This window comes from Chaetodon auriga, chromosome 19, assembly GCF_051107435.1.
Source record: "Chaetodon auriga isolate fChaAug3 chromosome 19, fChaAug3.hap1, whole genome shotgun sequence".
In the NCBI taxonomy this organism is placed as follows: Eukaryota; Metazoa; Chordata; class Actinopteri; order Chaetodontiformes; family Chaetodontidae; genus Chaetodon; species Chaetodon auriga.
In genome coordinates this window covers 2,612,476-2,631,987 of record NC_135092.1, presented here as the reverse complement: position 1 = coordinate 2,631,987, position 19,512 = coordinate 2,612,476, and the positions used below count along the sequence as shown (strand labels likewise).

The 19,512-nt window shown below is 41.1% G+C and overlaps 1 protein-coding gene across 1 annotated transcript; it reads left to right on the top strand.

Moving 5' to 3' along the window:
• Positions 1-4,248: 4,248 nt before the first annotated feature.
• Positions 4,249-10,233, top strand: naif1 (nuclear apoptosis inducing factor 1). The gene is made up of 3 exons (XM_076758287.1): positions 4,249-4,822; positions 8,313-8,363; positions 9,274-10,233. Exons 1-3 carry the CDS (start codon positions 4,378-4,380, stop codon positions 9,822-9,824), a joined length of 1,047 nt encoding a protein of 348 aa, XP_076614402.1. The 5' UTR covers positions 4,249-4,377; the 3' UTR covers positions 9,825-10,233.
• The last annotated feature ends 9,279 nt before the right edge of the window (positions 10,234-19,512 follow it).

Here is a 19,512-nt window from a genome sequence, read left to right as displayed (position 1 = left end):
ACAAAGACAAAGACTGAAACTGAGTGTGTCAGGTTGCTCCTCCAAAAACCTTGCAAATGTGATTTTATGTTGTGACTGTTTACAATCCTGCACCAGAGAATCATTTGAAATAGTCAGTTAACAGCGGATCATGCTAGGCCCTGTGCAAGGGGACCACCAGTCAACTCTGCCTCCACATCCACCCTTCCATGACAGGGCCCTGTATGAAGAACAGTGGGGCTCCAGGCACGGCAGCGCGCACTCACAGGACAAAATACATCACCTCTTGAATTGTACAGGCTTGTTCACAAGGTTAAAAGACTCAGGGGGTGGGGAGCCAAAATCATTAAAAAGTCTGATAGAAAGCAGTTACATCAAGGTACAGAGTCACAGCACAGCCAGGCCGTCTGGTCAGGTGGAAGTGAAAGTATGCAAGTTATTCCAAGTGCAAAAACAATGAGACTCAACAACTTTCAGCTGGTTGTGGACGTGTAGAAGCCAATTGAAAAAGTAGTAAGGTGTCTTGAGTGGGAAATACTTCCTGCCTTGTATGTATGGCTGCAATCACATAATATTAATGTATCAATAAGGTCAAGGTATCCAACGTCAGGACTAATGGATTTCACTCTGACGAAATTGTTGCATTAGACCTGGCTAGGAAATTAAAACTGATGTTGCACATAGATGTAGACAAAGTTTAAAGCTTTGTAAAGCTGCTTATTACAGATAATGGTACCAGGAAAGAACATCAATTCTAAGATTGTTTTTCCTTGTGTTCTAGTGTTTTTTGTTCAAATTTTAAGTCAAGTTGGAATTAACATTTTCATAGAAAGTCGAGACTGAAATGAACCATTCACACATCAGCTGCAGTTTGTTGAAGGCAAAAAATATGCATGAACATGAACATGAACTCTTTATTGTTAAATGCTGTGCTCTCAGCTTGCCTATTGTGATTGTTCAGTTGGTGATATTCCTCAAGGCAGTTCTCTATTTCAGCAGTATGTTTGGGGTGGATGACTCACCTCCTGCTGGCCAGAATCCGGCCCTCAACGCCATGTGCTAGAGGTGGAGGGCTGGGGGCTGGAGATCCTCGCCTGCTTATCGGGAATCACCTGTTGTCAACAGGTGGAGGCTGGTGAAGATGAAAAACCTGGTTAAACCAGGTCAGAGTTATACATTCAGGGAGCAGTTACATCTTCATAAAGTAGTTGTGACTGATTAAAAAAAATAATTAATTTCATAAAGTTCACAGCATTCCACAAGGTCCATTTGTGGTGTGCTTACTCTCCCTCAGTCTGAGTCTGATTTCTCAGTCAGGGATTTCCAAGATGAAAACGTGTGTTTTCTACTGTCTTTCATCTATGTCTGCAATGGTTAACTAGGACGGACCCAAACGCACAACACAGACTGAGCTTGAATGAATAAGAAAATGTTTATTGGCTGGTTTCAGGGGATGACGTCTGCCCTGTGGCAGCATGTGCTCATTGTGGCTCAGTGCCAATGTGAACCAGTAAGGACTGTGTGCTATTTTAATGTCCAGATAAAGTGTCATCTGCTTTCAAAAACATTTGGCTGGCAGTCAGTTACAAAATAATGATTCTTAGCAAGTGTTAGATATTAGATGATACTCTGGAATTATTGAAAAACTTACGGTTTCATAAGAATTTTAAACCCTTCATAAACTACAAGCTTTTTTGTTGGTTCAATCAAGCTGTCAGAAAACATTTATAGTGGCAGAATAATTTTTCTCCTTCTTCAGAACCATTAAACTAAACAAAATTCTTCTATTTGTAGATGTAATGGAATCCCACTCACTTGTATTCATGCTGAATTCATCCTGGAGAAGATTGGAGGGTATTAACTGTTCCATTCTGTGAGGGTATTGCATCTCTTTGTTCAAAGTGTGTGTCTTCTGTCTGCTTGTTGTAACACTGCCATCTGCTGCTAACAGCAAACTGGCTGAGGAGACCTCTGAGCTCTCTGAAATCATTTGGCAGCTGAGGCCAAGTGTGAACACTGGCAGCAACACCAAAATGAAGTCAAATAAAGTGTATGTATGGCAGCATCATGATTGGTGATAGCCCTCCATAAATGGATGCTGGTACATAAACACATAATAAATGACAAAATAATACAGTTTTACAACTGTATTATTTTGTCATGAAACATATCTTGAAGTTGTAATTGTTGAAAATACTGTATATTTATACTCCAAAATATCCCTTATAGCTTTATTATAATGTGTTCTAAACAATGTATTAGATGTTTACATATTTCTGATAAATGATAAATATTGGGGTTAAAATACCCAAAAAAGACTGAAATTTAACTTAAACATCAATGACTCATTATCTCACTTGGACGTTAGTCTCTTGACTTGAAACAGGTTGATATCCTCCCTGACCCCAATTATTATACATAATGTTATAATAAACTCTTAATTTTTCACATATACCTTGAATGAATCTGACAGCAGCCAATCATGTCGTGTGAGTTGGAGAGAAAAATGCATTTGTCAGTGCAGACAACAGATGATACCTGGAATGATCACAGTCACTACTTGACAGAAGCTACTTTTGCTTTTAAAAGTTTATTTAAAAGTGATGAATCAAACTCCAAACTTTAAAAGCAGTCCTGCTTTCTGTACATTAAGCCTACTAGCTGTTACTGTGCTTGTGTTTCTAAATGTACATTTTCTGTTTGGGGTTGTACTGAAAACTCCCTAAAACTGCCATATAGTTATACAATATACTTAAATGGTTGCCATACAACCATATAAGTGTGGTTGTAGCTAAAAGGGTTGTTTTGAGCAAATGGGAATCTGTTTCTCATCCTTGTTTGAACGAATGGATAAATAACAAGGTTTCTTTTCTTTATTTGGAGGAAATTGGCTACTCTGCATCTGACTCTTGCTGTCAGTTTGTTCAAATTGTAGGATCCTTTATTAATTATATCAGAAATCAAAGCGAATCAAGTACAAAGACGCTGTGTCTGTTGACTTATGTGCCCCTCAGTGTACACTTTATTTGAACTTTTTAAATCCGGCCCAGTGTACATCTCCCAGCTGTGACAACGTACAGTTCAATTCCAGCCAGACATCTCTGTCATGGCGGCTGCGGACACTGGAAACACAGCATATCAGGACATGCATGGACAATCATTTGCTTCTCTGTCAACCTTCTTTGTTTTTGTTTTGATTTGTTTGGTTTTTCTATGTTTGTTGGAGGGCAGTTTGAGGTGGGAATACCTTCTCTTAAAGCTCTAAATAAAAGAAAAAGGAAAAATGCATTACATTTCTTGAGGGAGCATTATGACTTGTTTAATACTTGAAACATGAAGTTTAAGACTTGGACTTGACTTGGGACTTTATAGCCAAGACCTGACAGTTGTGACTCGCAACAAGAAAAAAAAAAAAAAAAAGTTCAAGGCAAACATTTTGACATGTCATGGTAGAAAAATCACAGGTGTTACAGATAACATTAACAAAGACTCTGCTCTGAATGTCCCACTGAGTCATGACAGTGTGATGGTGAGCCTGCATGGATCTGAAACTCAAGTAACTAAATGGACTTCAGCCATCATTCATTTCCTTCACTACACCTGTACTTTTCTTACCTGTCACGTGAACATGTCCTCTTTGAAAAAGGCCTAGGACTTTGTCCCACATAAACTATGTGTGTACACAGACAGGGTGAGTTATTATTATTTATTTATTTTTCCCCAAAATAATCATTTCAAGCTGAACATGTCAACATGATCTTTTCAGCTCTGAATATTTTAGAGGTAAAAGTGTTTACTCTTGTTTTTAGGTTAGGTTGTGTAAATAGTTGTAAATGTATCTTGGGTTTTTCTGTACACACACTCACACAAAAAACATAACATTTAATAGACACATTTTACATTACATATTACATTATTTTTAGTAGTAGTACTACTAGTAGTAGTAGTAATAGTAGTAATAGTAGTAGTAGTAGTAGTAGTAGTAGTAGTTTTTAAAATAAATAGATTTTTTAATTGCTTTTATTTGGATTCATTTTTCGTATCAATTTTCTAGTCAACAGAAAAAAACATGCTCCTATTCACAAACTACGTCTGTAGCATAAAGTGACATAACTGTGAGAATTTTTATTTGGCGTTTGAATCACCGTTTGTTTGGCTCGTTGAGTGACTGGCGTTTGATTGAGCCAATAGGAAAAAAGAATCTAGCATGACCGCGAGATACCAAACCAATTGGATCTCAATGGGCGGGGCTACACGCCCAGCTAACGTAAGCGTTGTTAGTAGGAAGAAGAAGCCGATTCTGGAAGCCATTACGTTGCGCACATCAATTGAGTAAATCCTACTATTTTTGCGTACAATACGCACAATTACCTCTCCAAAAGAGGAATTTCTGCGGTTATGGCATCGGTCGCGAAAAAGAGAAAAATGAATTTCTCGGAGAGAGAGGTGGAAATTATCGTGGAAGAAATAGAGAAACAAAAGCACACACTGGTTAACCACTTCAATGCTGGAGTCACACACATGGCAAAGAATAACGCGTGGGTGGATATCCTGAAAAAGGTGAACGCTGTCACCACCTGTCCCAGAGAGTTGCCTGAGGTGAAAAAGAAGTGGTCTGACATGAAGACGGAGGTTCGGCGAAAAGTGGCCCAGGCGCGGGCAGCCATAGAGGGGACCTCTGCTGACTGCACTCCAGTTCCCGTCATCCTCACTGCGATGCAGCAGAGGATCTGTAACCTCCTGGGAGAGGCCACCATCATCAGCTTACCTGCGGCAGACTCGGATGCTGAGATAACTTTACCTGTTACAGTGAACACCACCGCCACCGTCACACTGGCAGAGAGTAAGTTGATTGAAGTTTTTTTCCACAGGATACAGTGACAGTGGTCGCTGTCTGCTGCTGGACAGCAGCAAAAGTTCACAACGTTATGTCATGTGTTCAGAACCTGGTGAAAATGTTGCTTCTTAAATGTGCAAAATGTAATAAGTAAGTAATAATTTCATTTTAAAGCATTCAAAAATGAACCAAAATTATCAGCAGAAGGTGAATTAATAACTGTCTCGAGTAATGTCAAAGGCGTCTGTGTGTTGTGTTGCAGATATCTACTGAAGTTAGCATGCTAACCAGCTAGCCTGACCCATCTTGTCTTGTAATACCACTTCATACCTCTAGAGGCGATAGTCCTATAATAGGCCCCCGCATTTTTAACTGGAAGCTAAACAGTTTCCTATGTTTCACCAGCTCTTTTAGCTTTTTTCATCTCGTAAATAAACAAAATAAACTCACAAAATGTCCAGAAACAAAATAATCCTACGCCAGTGTCCTTCAGAATACAACCACGCATCTTTTTAAGTCAAGTTTCTCTCTGTTACTGATCTAAGAAAAGCTTAATTGCCAAGTTAACTCAAAAAACCAAATCAAATTTACCCAAACCGTCTTGTCTTTCCACTGTTACGACAATCACCACTTCTGGTTTGTTTGATATACACACTTAATTCACACAGTTAGATGTGAAAATGTGTGCTGCTGATGCCTCGCCTGTCCCCGCCTAGAATGTCCTCGTCATCCCTGGAATCAGAGTCCTGGTGCGAGCCATTGTAAACCCCTCTGAACTGTATTCCCTGTCATGAAAGTGACCTCCATCAGTACAGAGGCCACATTCACAGTCCAGCCATGTTCACTGGACACTGCTGAGCCTGGTTCCGTTTTCTGCATTGTAAACACCGACATTCAAGACTTCAAATGGCCCCAGAAGACATACTCCAGTCAGCTAATAGGACCACTCTAACTACATGGCTAACTGAGCTAAGTAGCTAATGGCAGCTAGTAGCTAGCCAGAGCAAAGAGTATAGTGAGCAGCAGCTGCCATTACTCTGGTGATATACTGCCCCCTGTTTGTTTGGAGCGACGTACGACAGGTGGCCGATTCTTACATATTTCACCTTTAAGTGGACTGAGAGGCTGAGGCTCACTGCAGGTGCAAAATTGAACACAATTCAATTTAATGCTTTAAAATGAAATATATATCCAACAGCAGAACAGATGCTGTAATACTCACAGTAGCTTTTGCTAAAAAGTGACAAGAGAGCATGCAGCATGACACTGTGCACCCTGCTGTGCAAGGATTTGAGAAAAAGAGTGCTGGATTATGGCGAACACTCAATTAATTATACAGGAGCTGATGCATTATTTAATCAAACCCGTGAAACCAGCCTTGGCAAAAAAGGATTCAGAACTGCAAATGTGCTCAGATTCAGCATGCACCTCTGTTGCAAATGTTTAATTAAACTGTGCCACCCTAAAAGCCCCTCAAGGTCTGCAGGTTTCCTTTAAAGTAGCGGTTCCCGGCCTTTTTGGCTTATCACTCCCCCAACACAAAGCTGTCTACATGTGACTCTCATCAGAGGTTACATATGTCAACAGCTTGTAAATAACTGAAGACTGAAAGAGGAATTATTTCATTTCGGATTTCTTTGAATATTATTGTAATATTGAGGAGATAAAACAAAACAATATTCTACAAGAAATCAGTAAAGATTAAAAGAAAGTGAGAAGGTAAACCTAGGTACAGTGTGTGTCGCTGCGTTGCTATCCTCTGAATCCTCTGATGGCCCCAGATTGATCTTGCAGCCTCTCAAGGCGTCCTGACCCACAGGTGGGGAACCAGAGCTTTACAGCACAAACATTTCAGGAGTTGATCTTGCTCATTAGTTCCACCTCTCTTACCAAAGCTGTCTCAAAAACGCCCTACTACCCTCACCCCTTTTCATTCGTGAGCCTAAAACTAATTAAGTCATTTAAAGGGGCACTCAAATAGTAATCTATTACTCCTCTGTGGTCAAAATGGTCTGTGGTCAAAATTGAAGCAGCAGAGACTAAAATATTCAAATTTTAGTCCCTAGTATGAGTCCTTCAGAACAGTGGATCCCACAATTCCCATAATGCAAATTTATTTTGTCTTTTTGTGAGACCCTCCTTGCCTTTTAAAGGTTCATGTTTTCCAATTCCTCAGGCCTTTAGTGGTACATTTATAGTCTCCAAGCCCAAATTGAGATGACATCATCAGGGTTATTTTGTCAGATTTGCCTCAGAAGGCACAACGTGACGGTTTTTACATATGAACTGACATGTAAAATCAGTTGAGTGTTCTTTTAATTGCTGCCGACTTGCCACTCATGCAAGCATTAGAGGAAACAAGCTGGGAAGCTTTAGGCTCCCCTCACATTAAAACCTGCCCCCCCAGCTTGATTTTTCTCCACTGATAAGAATAACATGTGGTTGACAGGTAGAATTAAAGCTCCCCTCCACATATTTGAAAATAATGTTCTTTGAATAATAATTAGTGTCTAATTTGGTATTTACACAAAAATGTTAAATTTCCTTATTTAAAACTTCTTAAATTGACATCTCCTTCTTCCTTATTCAGAAAAATCCAGAATCTGTGAATATTGTTCATTTCAGGCATTTTACTGCTGGACTGTATGTGACCTGGAGGCATCAAGTTTCCGCATCGCACTTTTGTTAAATTGCTACTGGACCATGACTGGCTCCCAAACTTGTGATGTCACAAAATCATGCTTGTACATAGATGTGTTCATCTGAGATTTAAGGGGAGCACATGTTCTGCAGATGAAAATAACAGCCTGCACATACATACAAACAAGAGGCAAAACACTTTTTTTGGATTGGAGGTGACATTTGATTAATGTTGAATTAATCATGATCTATTGAATTCTCTATTTTTGTGATTGTCTTTAATGCTGGTATTTGTGGACGTTTTTGGTGATTTAAGCGAACAGCTGCCCCAGCTCTAGTCTCTCTTGTCTTCTCTCATTCACCACATCACTCGCTCCTTCCTGGTAGGTAATGATGACCAGTGGTAATGAGGGAGGAAAGACAAATGGGATGCACCTGCAGACTCTGACCCTGATGGCATGGTTGTCTGTCCGTGACTCACTGTAGACTTGTACACCATCTCTCAGCCACTGAAACGCTTTGTTAATGAGTTTCATACATCAGTCCTACTTTTCCTCCGGTGCCTCCTCCATGTATTGCTTACTATTATCCTCAATTCTAGATCCAGTGAGTCGCATGTTTAGATTAGATTCAACTTTATTGTCATCGTCAGAGTGCAACACAGACAATGAAATGCGGTTAGTTGTGGCATGGAAATAGAATTCTGGCACTCTTAGGAGAAAAATATTAAGGACCATGCAGTTGTTTTTGCATGTTTTAGCTGATTTGTATTTTACTGTATTTTAGATTTACTTATTCTTTGATTGTTGGTTGTTTTTCTTGTGTTTTTGCATCACATCCTGTCTGTATTTTTCAGCTCTTCCAGCTGGCACAGGAACAGTCTGCGATGAGGCAAAGCCACTGAATGGTAAGGGGTTTCTTTCTGCAATATCCCTCCATACCTGCATAATATTGTATACATGCAGAGCAGTCACCCTATTACTTAGCTGAAAGGACACATATCTCCGTACAGTACAAAGGATACAAATATTAAATTGATCATTACATAAGATTTCTTATCAGCATAAACTGTGACTGCAGATACCTGAGGCGTATGAAGATAAATTAAAGAGTATGTGTCCTTTAATACTCTCTGTTGGTAGAAGTTACTGATTTTTGTGTTTTTTGGATCCATCCATGAAAGATGAAAGAGCCTGAGTGACAATAATGATGCCTGATTGGCTCTATTACATTTTAAGAACCAGTTGGTAGTTTGGACAAAATGCTGACTCGTCACACCCAGTGTAGACTCACTTCTAAGGACACTCAGGCTGTAAAGCGTCACATGGTCAGCACATGTCATGTCTGTGTGCATTTCTTGCTGAGGTACTTTCTGTCACTTTACAGCTGAGGAGGGTGTTCAGATGAATACTGAAGTGTTTTGGTGATTGTTGTTTTAACTGTCCAGTGATATTAATAAACATTTGTAATAGTTTAGACAAAGTTAATTAATACAATTAAATTGTGGGTAGAAAGTCAGTGTGTCCAACAAAGGGGGTTAAATGGGTGAAAATGTAATATAATAAATTGACTTGCATATTCATGACCATCCAATTCAAACCATTCCCACCTGAAATCCACCCTCCTGGCTCCACCCTTCACCTTCTCATCTCAGCCTCACCAAGAAAGCAAGCAGGTTTCCCAAAGTGTTTGACACTCCTTTAACTGGTGCATTGTGTGAGGATTAGAGATCACCACTTTATTTTCAGTTTTGTGTTTTGAATGGAAACTTAGAGACTCGTCAGACACAATAACAGTTTTTTCTGTCCTGTTTCCAGCTGAAACAACTTACCACACTCTGGAAGATGGAGGTGTGGTGGAGTACTGCACCACCACTGTAAGTGACTCTGCTCCCACTGTGGTGGCGGCCGTTGAGGCTCCAGTGGAGATGCTTGCTTCATCCTCAGCTTCCCCGCCCCCGCCTCAGGGTCAGGCCAAACCTCAGGAGCTGAAGAGCCGTATTGCCCTCAACTCAGCCCGCCTCCTGCAGGAGCAGAGAGTCACCAACGTTCACATCCGACAGATCGCCCAGCACCTGGAGGGCCAGAATGAGCTGCTGCAGATGATGCGCCGCTCCCAGGAGGCTCAGGCCTTCGCCCAGGAAAGACAGGCCCAGGCCCTGGAAGGTACCCAGGCTGCCCTTCTAGCATTGGTGCAGATGCTCAGGCCTGCTCTGAAAGACCTGCGCAAGTTCCTGCAGAGTGGGACTGAGGTTGCAAACCCTAGCAGCTCAGCAGCAGGAGCAACAGCTGATGGCGCAGGAGCAGAGGAACAGAGCAGGCCCAAAACACCACCACCTCTGCCACAGCCAGCCAAAGAGACACAATAGACTCTGTGTGTGTGTGTGTGTGTGTGTGTGTGTGTGTGTGTGTGTGTGTGTGTGTCCTGCCTGCATTGCAAATTGAGAAGTCAATGCGCACAGACTTCAGAGAACAATGAAAAGCTTGTCAAAAGTTGCCTTAGAGAAAGTGTGTACAGAATTTGACTTCTTTTGTGTGACCGTCAGAGAAGCTTTGAAAAGGTTCTGTTGAGAACATTATTTTTATTGTGAGTTGATGTTATTTAATACAGGTCACCACCCTGATTTGGGAGGAACATTTAATTCTTTGTTTCTTCAAGTCATCCTACAGTTCACCCTGAATAAAGAACAGTCAGTCTTGTTTTTAAGACCGGATCCAGCTGGGGTCTCCAGTTAGTGTGCATCATGTCTTAACTGAATAAAATGTGAAGAAAAATCAGCTGCCTGTGTTTTCCCTGCAGGGTGCATCATACTCATCAACCACAAGAGGTCAGCAGATTTCATTTCTTAGGGGAAGGCTCTGATTATTGTTTGAGTCTTTGCAGTGAACAGCAGTTTGGAGTATCCAGCCTTCTGAGAGCCTGTAGGTGGAGTCCTGGAAAGGATACCGCCTTGGGACTCTATGGTTACTTCTACTTCAGCGCTCATTGTTTCATTGTTTCCAGGGTTGGGCGTGCAGCTTTCGGCCCCAATGTTCTGACAGTCGGCACTACCCACGGGATGAGCTGCTGGTAGCTCCTGTCAGACCAGTCTGATGACCTAAGCCTGTCACCTGTAATGACCAACACAAGTAAAAAACATTGTTTAGTAGCTACTCAGGTCATGTGTGAGAAGCAGACATGGAATCCATATGAATGGGACTAAAATTAGGGTAGCTCCTGCTGTCAGGATGGAAATCTCAATCAGAATGGACTACGACCACAACTGTAGATGTAGTTAAAAGCAGAGTAAGCTCATGCTGTCAGGTAGGTAATATCTATGGGCATGGATTCCTACCTCTGTGCATGTAGTTCTAAGTAGAGTAGCTCATTGTCTGTTTTAGAAAATTTATTAGACTGGACTTCTACCTCTATAAATGTGGTTAAAGGTAGCTGACTGTGAAGTAGGAAAAAATCAGAATGGACTTCTACCACTATACATGTAGCTATAGCTCATTCTGTCAGGTAGGAAATATCATACTTACTACTTCTGTTTTATCTCACGAGACAACTGTTGCACTACATTTTTCAAGAGCAGACTGAGAGTACTAGTTCAAGATACTTCATGTAATCAACCATTTACAGGCACAGAAATGACCAATATACTGTCAATTTCATGTTACATGTAATTATGGAGTGAGATTAATTTATGATGACATGCTGGATCTCTGTATTATTCTCTATGACAGTTTTAAGTTCAAAGAAGAGGAAACATAAAGAAACATATACTTGACACTTACCTTCTGTTCTTGCGATGTGAAGGTAACTCAATTACCTGAATCCAAGGCAGTCAATCAACTGTAATTAACAATGATTTTTGTGCTCCAAGCATTTTTGTAAGTCCTACCTCATCTGACAGCTACTTCATCCCTTTAAATGTTTTAATGATGAATTGTATGTTTTGTATGGTTCTACCACAGCTTCAACTCTTAAACACTTGTGACCAAATCTGTAAAATTTGTGGGAAAAAGACAAGAGTTTTATATGAAAATCCCCAAATCAACATCTCGCACTTAATACTGCTTCAAGTATTAAAAGTATTCCAAGAAGGATTTGCACCTCAGTCTAGTCTGTGACATAACAAAAATGGGACTGTTCTTACGGTCCTATTTGAACATGTTGTATAATACAATGCCAAGCTGCAAACCCTCTCTCTGATTTCATTTCAACTTCCTGTCTTCTTTTCCCGAATGTCTTTTTCTTCACTGGTTGTGTCTCTTTCCCTTCCAATTTAAGAAAAGAATGTTTTGCTTAAGGATGAGTCCGTTTTGTAACTGATTACATGTGGTCTCTGGTTTTGAAAGGTGGTTCATTGGCAGAAAGAATTTCTGCTGTCAGTGGTGTTTCTGTGCTGTCTGCCATTAAGTGCCCTCTCTTGTATGGTTTTATGTTATGTTGTATGGATACTTCAGTCAATGACTGTTTGTCAGTGACAGCGTGATGCACTGTAAACAACCTATGGTCCGGAGAAGTCTACTTCCATTCTACTACCCTTCCTTCCACTTTTTCTGACATTGTAAAGGAGGATTTTGTTTCCGATGTGAAAAGTTAGATTCTTGCTTTACGTAGGCCTCTTGTTTCAATCACAATTCCAGAATCCCTTTCTTTTTGTTCAACAAATGTCCTGCAGCCATCAGTCACAGGGAGAATCACTTCTTAAAACTGCAGTATGAAGAAACAAAACGTTGTTTCTTGTGGAAGCACAGAACACAAACTTTCCACATTTCTTTCATGAAATGTTGAACAAGGTCTGTTTATTTGCATTTTTCAGGTTACAAAAACAATTAAACAAAAAAATACAGCCAAATGATAAGCTGGTTTATAGAAAACAAGAAAAAACAAACAAACAAACAAACAAAAACAGATACACACAGGTCTAGATGAACAGAACTGTCTGAGTGGATCGGAACACACACAGACTAAAGTCGCTCCCCAAGCTGAGTAAAAGTCAAGTTTTTCCTCATTGTCTCAACTTCTCTGCCTCAATATTTCCTATAAATGTCAAGAAAGGCTGCCAGGTAGCATAAACTTCTTGATTGAGCCTTGAATAGAGTATCTTATTTTTTCAAGTTTGAGATATGTCATAACCTCCTTAACCTGATGTGAATAAACAGGGGGGTGGGGGTCCTTCCACCTGAACAAAGTAAGTCGTCTGGCTAGAAGCGTACAGAAGGCCAGAATGTTGCCATGCCGTTTATTATTAATATTTGTATTCTGTGGTAGAACCCCACATAGAGCAATTAATGGAGATGGATTGAGTGGAACTTTCAACATCCTGGAAAAGGCTTCAAAAATGGAGTGCCAGAAAGTAGGCATTCATTTTTATATGACTTATAAAAGTTTGGTAAGTCAGTAACACATTCTCAGCCTACTGACTAAATGCAGAGTTCAAAATCCTTTAGAGTATTATGAAACTGTCTGAGAAAATTATGACTAAAACATTTGACTAAAATTAGACAAAAACTGGATTCGACCGACTAAATCTCGACGAAAACAAAATAAAAGATTAAAATGTGACTGAAACCAACTAAAATTTTCAGTGAAGCAACTAAGACAAAAACTAAAACTAAATTTAAAATTATTTTCAGTAAGTGACTAAAACCAAACTAAATTTAAAATTTGTCAAAATTAACACTGCTGTCTACAGTTTTGGTGTGTATTTCCTGTCCTGACAGTAGGACTGACTTGAGAGCCAAGCCTATACCTGAAGTGACCCCACAGCGGAGCCCTGCAAAGAAAAAAGGTTTCTGGGAGGGATGAAGGGCCACATTGACCTCTGTAAAATGTGAATAATTCATTCAGTTATTACATTGGGCATTTACCAGTAATAGCAATAACCGTGTACTGACAAACGGGATTTGATGTAAATTCATTCCTCATACCATATGCTGGTTTCTCAGGCAGAATCTTAATATCAGTCACAGAGATGTTTTACGTTAATAAAATATTTAATTGAATACATTGTGCCCATTTACTCCAAGAGAACTTTGCAGGCTCTTCTTTTGTTAAGACCTGCATATGCAAGAGTGGGTCTGTCCTGGGCCGACAACATCTACAGAAAGCTCAATAGAGAAATCTCCTAATCAGGCATCATCCTGATCGACCTAAGTCCTTCTTCAGAAGACTGCTTGCCTATGCAACATCCATGTAAATCAGAGGCCCATGCTGACTCTTGTGCAGCATAAGCGATCAAATCTGTGTATGTATTTATTAATCATTTACACATGCCTTCCCCAGCAATAGGCTCTGTGCACAAGCCTCGTGACGTACTTCCGATTCCGCCTGAAATCGGCAAACCAGTTTCCGGTTTACTTCCCTCTCCAGTCAAAACAGCGCTAATATAAATACAAGGAATGAAAAATGAATCAACATCCACGAAAGAAGACGAAGTATAATGTGAGAGGGACTTTTAAGTTCCAGAAGACGGTGGGTGGCTCTAATGAGCACTGTTGTGTGCCACTTTGTGCCAGCTCAAGTCGCTATAACAGCGAGCTTAGCTTCCACTGCTTCCCGAAGGACACCGAACTTCGTGCACAGTGGCTGCAGAAAATATGCAGGACGGGATTTTCGGTAACTCAGCATACGAAGGTATGCAGCCGACATTTCGAAAATGCCCAAATTCGAAATACCCCCAAAGGTAGACGGGTTTTAGCAGCAAACGCAGTGCCAAGACTGTTTGAATGGAACAGTTACACAGCAACCAAGACAAGAGCCGGTGTTTGGGATCGCCGCCCTCGACTGACATCAAGCCCAGAAACATCACCTGTGCCCTGATCTTTGTCTGACACTGAAATGGACATAAAGTCAACACAGGTAGCACAACAAGTAACAGTAAAGAACATACGTTGCTAACGTCAGCTAGTCATCACAATGAACTTTACAAGATGCCTGCAAAATCTGTCAAAGATATCTATCAACGATGTTCATCGTATCGTGGATGCCCACTCTCCTGCTCCGAAGAGCAAACGGGAAAAAGGGTTTCGTCTCTACATCTCTAGTTACGTTCACCAGTACGAGGATAAGTGATTTATTGGTGACGTTAGCTGACTAGCTGACGTTAGCAACGTGCTAATTTTTTAGTTTTGTGTTTGCTTCGTATGTTCTTTACTGTTACTTGTTGTGCTAACTGTGTTGACTTTATGTCCATTTCAGTGTCAGACAAAGATCAGGGCACAGGTGATGTTTCTCGGCTTGATGTCAGTCGAGGGCGGCGATCCCAAACACCGGCTCTTGTCTTGGTTGCTGTGTAACTGTTCCATTCAAACAGTGTTGGCACTGCGTTTGCTGCTAAAACCCGTCTACCTTTGGGGTTATTTCGAATTTGGGCATTTTCGAAATGTCGGCTGCATACCTTCGTATGCTGAGTTACCGAAAATCCCGTTCTGCATATTTTCTGCAGCCACTGTGCACGAAGTTCGGTGTCCTTCGGGAAGCAGTGGAAGCTAAGCTCGCTGTTATAGCGACTTGAGCTGGCACAAAGTGGCACACAACAGTGCTCATTAGAGCCATTCACCGTCTTCTGGAACTTAAAAGTCCCTCTCACATTATACTTCGTCTTCTTTCGTGGATGTTGATTCATTTTTCATTCCTTGTATTTATTTTAGCGCTGTTTTGACTGGAGAGGGAAGTAAACCGGAAACTGGTTTGCCGACTTCAGGCGGAATCGGAAGTACGTCACGAGGCTTGTGCACAGAGCCTATAAGGCAAAAAAATTAACACACTGTTTAAAAGTTCCAACAAATCAGGAGAATGACACAGTTTGAGTTCATAGAAGAGTAACAGCAACAGTTTGACGTCTGAGAGCAGCTTTGTTGACAGACACACGTCCACAGATTATGTTACAACCCCTCATTCATTTGCTGGCAGGTTGAGATACAGACAAATATGCAGCTTGAAAAAAATCACAAGAGGACAATACTGTTAAAACAATTGCACACTGTGTGAGTGGTTTGAGATCATCATCTTGAATTGTCCAGGAGGACTGAGGGTGTCGATCTAATTCTGTGTTTTTGGTGCATAAAAACAAGCCAACCAGGCTGGCGAGCAGCAGTAGAAATCCCCCAGTTTCCACAGTAATCCACGTCACTTTGAATGCGAACATTTCTACAGTTCGTTTGTACATCCTTCAAGTCGAGACCACACGTCTCAGCAGCTAGAGGTGTGTTATTCTCTGAATGGATGTTTGGACTGGATGTTTTGACTATTGCCTTACATGTTACTCAATTCAACTATCGGAGGGCTGTGGGTGAAGCAAGAGCACGGGGACAACTCTTTCGGTGTAACTCGATCCACTTTAATGTCCGAAAAAGCGGAGGACAACTGAACACTGACAACCAAAATGGCATCTCACATTTTACATATCACTCCGCCAATCTTAACCATAACTCACATTACCTCCATGTAAAGTGCACCATATTATATAGTTCCAGATAAAACTTAAACAGTGGAATACCATATTCATAATTAATTAAATTTATGTGGACTCAAAATAATGAACAATGTAAAATAAGGCAATCTGCTGAATATGTCCTCACAAAAATAAATCTAATCTTCCAATAGAGAGAAGTGTGATTTAGTGCCTTAAGTTGTTCCCGACTCATCTGTAATAAGTGTGTTATATGGCGAACTGTTTGGGCCGAGTGTCATTTTGCTGTGTAGATGACAGCTAGCCTCCAACGCCTCGGCTAAGAGGCTGCTGCTTCGCTCTTAGTTAGTTTTATTTGTGTTTATTGCCAGCTTTTGTTATTTCATTTGTGGGGCCAAAAGAGTAAAAGCAGTATATTGTGTTGTTTATTTCATGCTAACTGTGTGTCAGTCACAGGCAGAAGGTAACAGCTGATTTCACATCAGCTTAAAGTGGCGATGGAATATTTTCTGAGAAGAGAAAGAGCTGATATTTGCCACATGTTTTGTGTTAAAAATGTATCTGACTTTGACAAACCGCAAGGTTTACAGGATTTGTCTGGCATTTTATTTTCCAGTAACCTTAAAGTAAAGGGCAGGAAAGTGCATATGTATATATTTTGTGGAGTGGAGCTCTAAGGACCACTAAATGGGTGAATTATCTTAAATATTTGTTGAATAAATACCATCAAATGATTTTCTTTTTCTCTTTTCTTGGTTCAATAAATAAGAACAATTAAAAGCTTAAGGTTTAACAAGTAAGCATCAAGGGTTAAAATATCAATTCACACTATCATACTTTAGTTTCATAGAAGCCTTTAAACCAGGACAGACCGTTCAAAGAATGACAAAGTTGGTGGTATAGAGTGTGTTAAAGTAAAAGAACCCAGGGCGCTCGACCTCATGCTAACTGATCCAGAGAAAGTGCCACACAGCTTTCACAGCAGTCACATTAAAATCGGTCAAAAGTAGTTAAGATATATCTAAAACCACAATCTCTTAAAAAAATGAAAATGATCACGAAGTTAAAACTACTTAAACACACACACAGCAGAATGCAGACTCACGCACAACTTCTCTTAGTAACTAGTTTTTCTGTAGTTATGTGTTTTTACAGTAACCTTTGTTTATGATCTGACCACATTAGACAACCAAACGTTCATGTTCGTCCTCTTGTTTACAATTTTCCAAACCTGCTTGTAATTATTCAACACCTGAAAAACTAATGACATTCCCATCAGCCTCAAATGTAATAATGAGCTAATGTTAGCATGCTAACACACTAAACTGAGCAGATCAGCCTGGTAAACATATTAAATGTTTGCATTCATACTCAATAAATCAAATGCCACTTGAAGGGCTCCTCAGTAACCATTTACCGAACATCAGGCTGGCTAAAGCTGTTATTTACAGGGATGTTTCCCTTGGATGAAACATGTGTTGTCAGTCACAAATATCAGACATGTTTTTAAAAATGTTGAATAGAACAAGTGGCAGTGACTGGATCTGAAGACTACAATCACTACAAATCACACGCTGTGTGATTTTGAACACCGTCTGACTCAAACTGGAACTGATCCCGTCCACCTTGGTCCGATCAGTCGTCAGTCATATTTGTAATCGGCTCAGCAGTCATAATGTGTCCCCTCACCATAAGAGAGACGAGGGGCTCTATTTCCGTCCCCGCCGCTGGTGCAGTGGTATTTCCGTGCAGCGCAGGCAGGCGCGCAGCGGTTTTGGTAAACCAAGGCGCACAGAGGTACGCCAGGATGGGCGTTGAGGCGCAGTAGGGGGATGTGTCGGTAGAATCAGCCGGCGGTTTTCGATTTTCGGTTCATTTTGGTTCACGCCGGCGGCGTAAAAGTGCGCTGAAAGCTCGCCACCCCAGACCTGGTCAACTCACAGGTTTCCACAGTGTCTGGCATTTCACTGCGATCAATAATTAGCAACAGCCACGATTCAATGCAAGTCAGCACATACAGTCAGACCTAAATTTAGATATTGTGATCAGTATCTCATCTGACCACATCGCAAGCGCGTTTGGCACGTGCAATGGTCACTCAACCTGACCGAATGTACACAGGTGAAACAGGGATGCAAACTAATCAGTTAACGTCGCTGTGCCAACCAGACAGCCAAACAGCCGTGGCATCCTACAGAGCATATATACTGCATCTATCTCAGAGCACTCGAGAGTCAGAGAGAGACAGACACACGGAAAAAACATATGTGATGATCGTTGTCCGTTATTGCCCACGTCATTTCATTCAAAATACAAATAGCGCCTTCAAAACTGTAGGCTATGCAACTTTCTTTAATCATCTACTCTTTTGCATGTCACAGGAACAAATTACATCTGCCAAGGGAGGTCGTCGGCGTGATAGCGCGCATCCCCGGCTGCGCTCTCCGGCTGCGGGCTCAATCATCCTCGAAACTTGCCATGCGCCTCGCATGGGGCGTTTTTAAAGGTGAGGCGAGGAGTTGGTGTGATTGGTGAAGATTGGACTCGGCTGTGTCAAACCAACTCCACGCCTTCTCCCCTCCCTCCTTCCGAGTTGCGCCGCTGGGTGGGACTGAGATGAGAAGGGGGAGTAGTTGCGCCCGCAGCGCTCATCTCATCTCATCTCATCTCATCTCATCTCATCTCATCTTCAACCGCTTATCCGGGGTCGGGTCGCGGGGGCAACAGCTTCAGCAGGGGGCCCCAAACTTCCCTTTCCTGGGCCACATTAACCAGCTCTGACTGGGGGATCCCGAGGCGTTTCCAGACCAGTGTGGACATATAATCTCTCCACCTAGTCCCTGCTTTTTTTTTTTTTTTTTTTTTTTTTTTTTTTTTTAAATTACATTCAATATATTTTATTTTGTGGGAGAAAACTGCAGCACCCAGAGTAAACCCACACAGGCATGGGGACAACACACAACCTTCACACATAAAGTCACCAACCAGTTGGCAGGTTGGTTCTGTGAGGTGACGATGTTAACCAGTGCACCACCATGCCGCCACATACAACCTGTCCTTTACTTGCTGTTGTTTTCTGTCAAGATGTTTCTGAACCCTTCTTTTCTGATTTGTCGTGATTAAGTGTCAGCCCTGGCAAGCATCAAATCAGGAACAGCCAGAAGTCATGACGGTCTGCTATTTGAAATCTTGAGTGCTAACTCAAGAATAGTGGGACAGGGGCAAAATGGAACATTCATGTGGGTCCCAGTACGCTCAGGGGTCCGGGGAAATGAGAGAGCAGACAAAGGAACAAAAGACGAGACTTAAACTCATGATTTTGTTTTGCAAATACAAAATGTACAAACAGATACACAACAGACAGTATTTCTAATGCATCATGCTTCAGAAAGAAACCCAGCATGTCTCAAAAAAAATAAAAACAAAAAACCTGATTTTTACTAACGATCTTGCTTTTTCACAGTGAGGCAGATATGTCGTCTGTGTGAATTCAGGGCTTGAGACTACTTCAGGAAGAGATTGATCAAAAATAAGATTTCCCTAAACATAGTTTTAATGTCTGATGACTGCAGATATTTTTGCTCTCTGCTTCCCACACCTCTCAAATGCTGAATGGAGCTTTTCATGGGTTAAAGTTTCCTCCTCTTAGTCTCCT

Excerpts from the sequence above, each read along its gene's own strand:
- naif1 (XM_076758287.1), top strand. The coding sequence starts at position 4,378 with ATGGCATCGGTCGCGAAAAAGAGAAAAATGAATTTCTCGGAGAGAGAG. Across the intron at positions 4,823-8,312 it reads CACCGTCACACTGGCAGAGA|CTCTTCCAGCTGGCACAGGA; the intron begins GTAAGTTGATTG and ends TGTATTTTTCAG. Across the intron at positions 8,364-9,273 it reads TGAGGCAAAGCCACTGAATG|CTGAAACAACTTACCACACT; the intron begins GTAAGGGGTTTC and ends TCCTGTTTCCAG.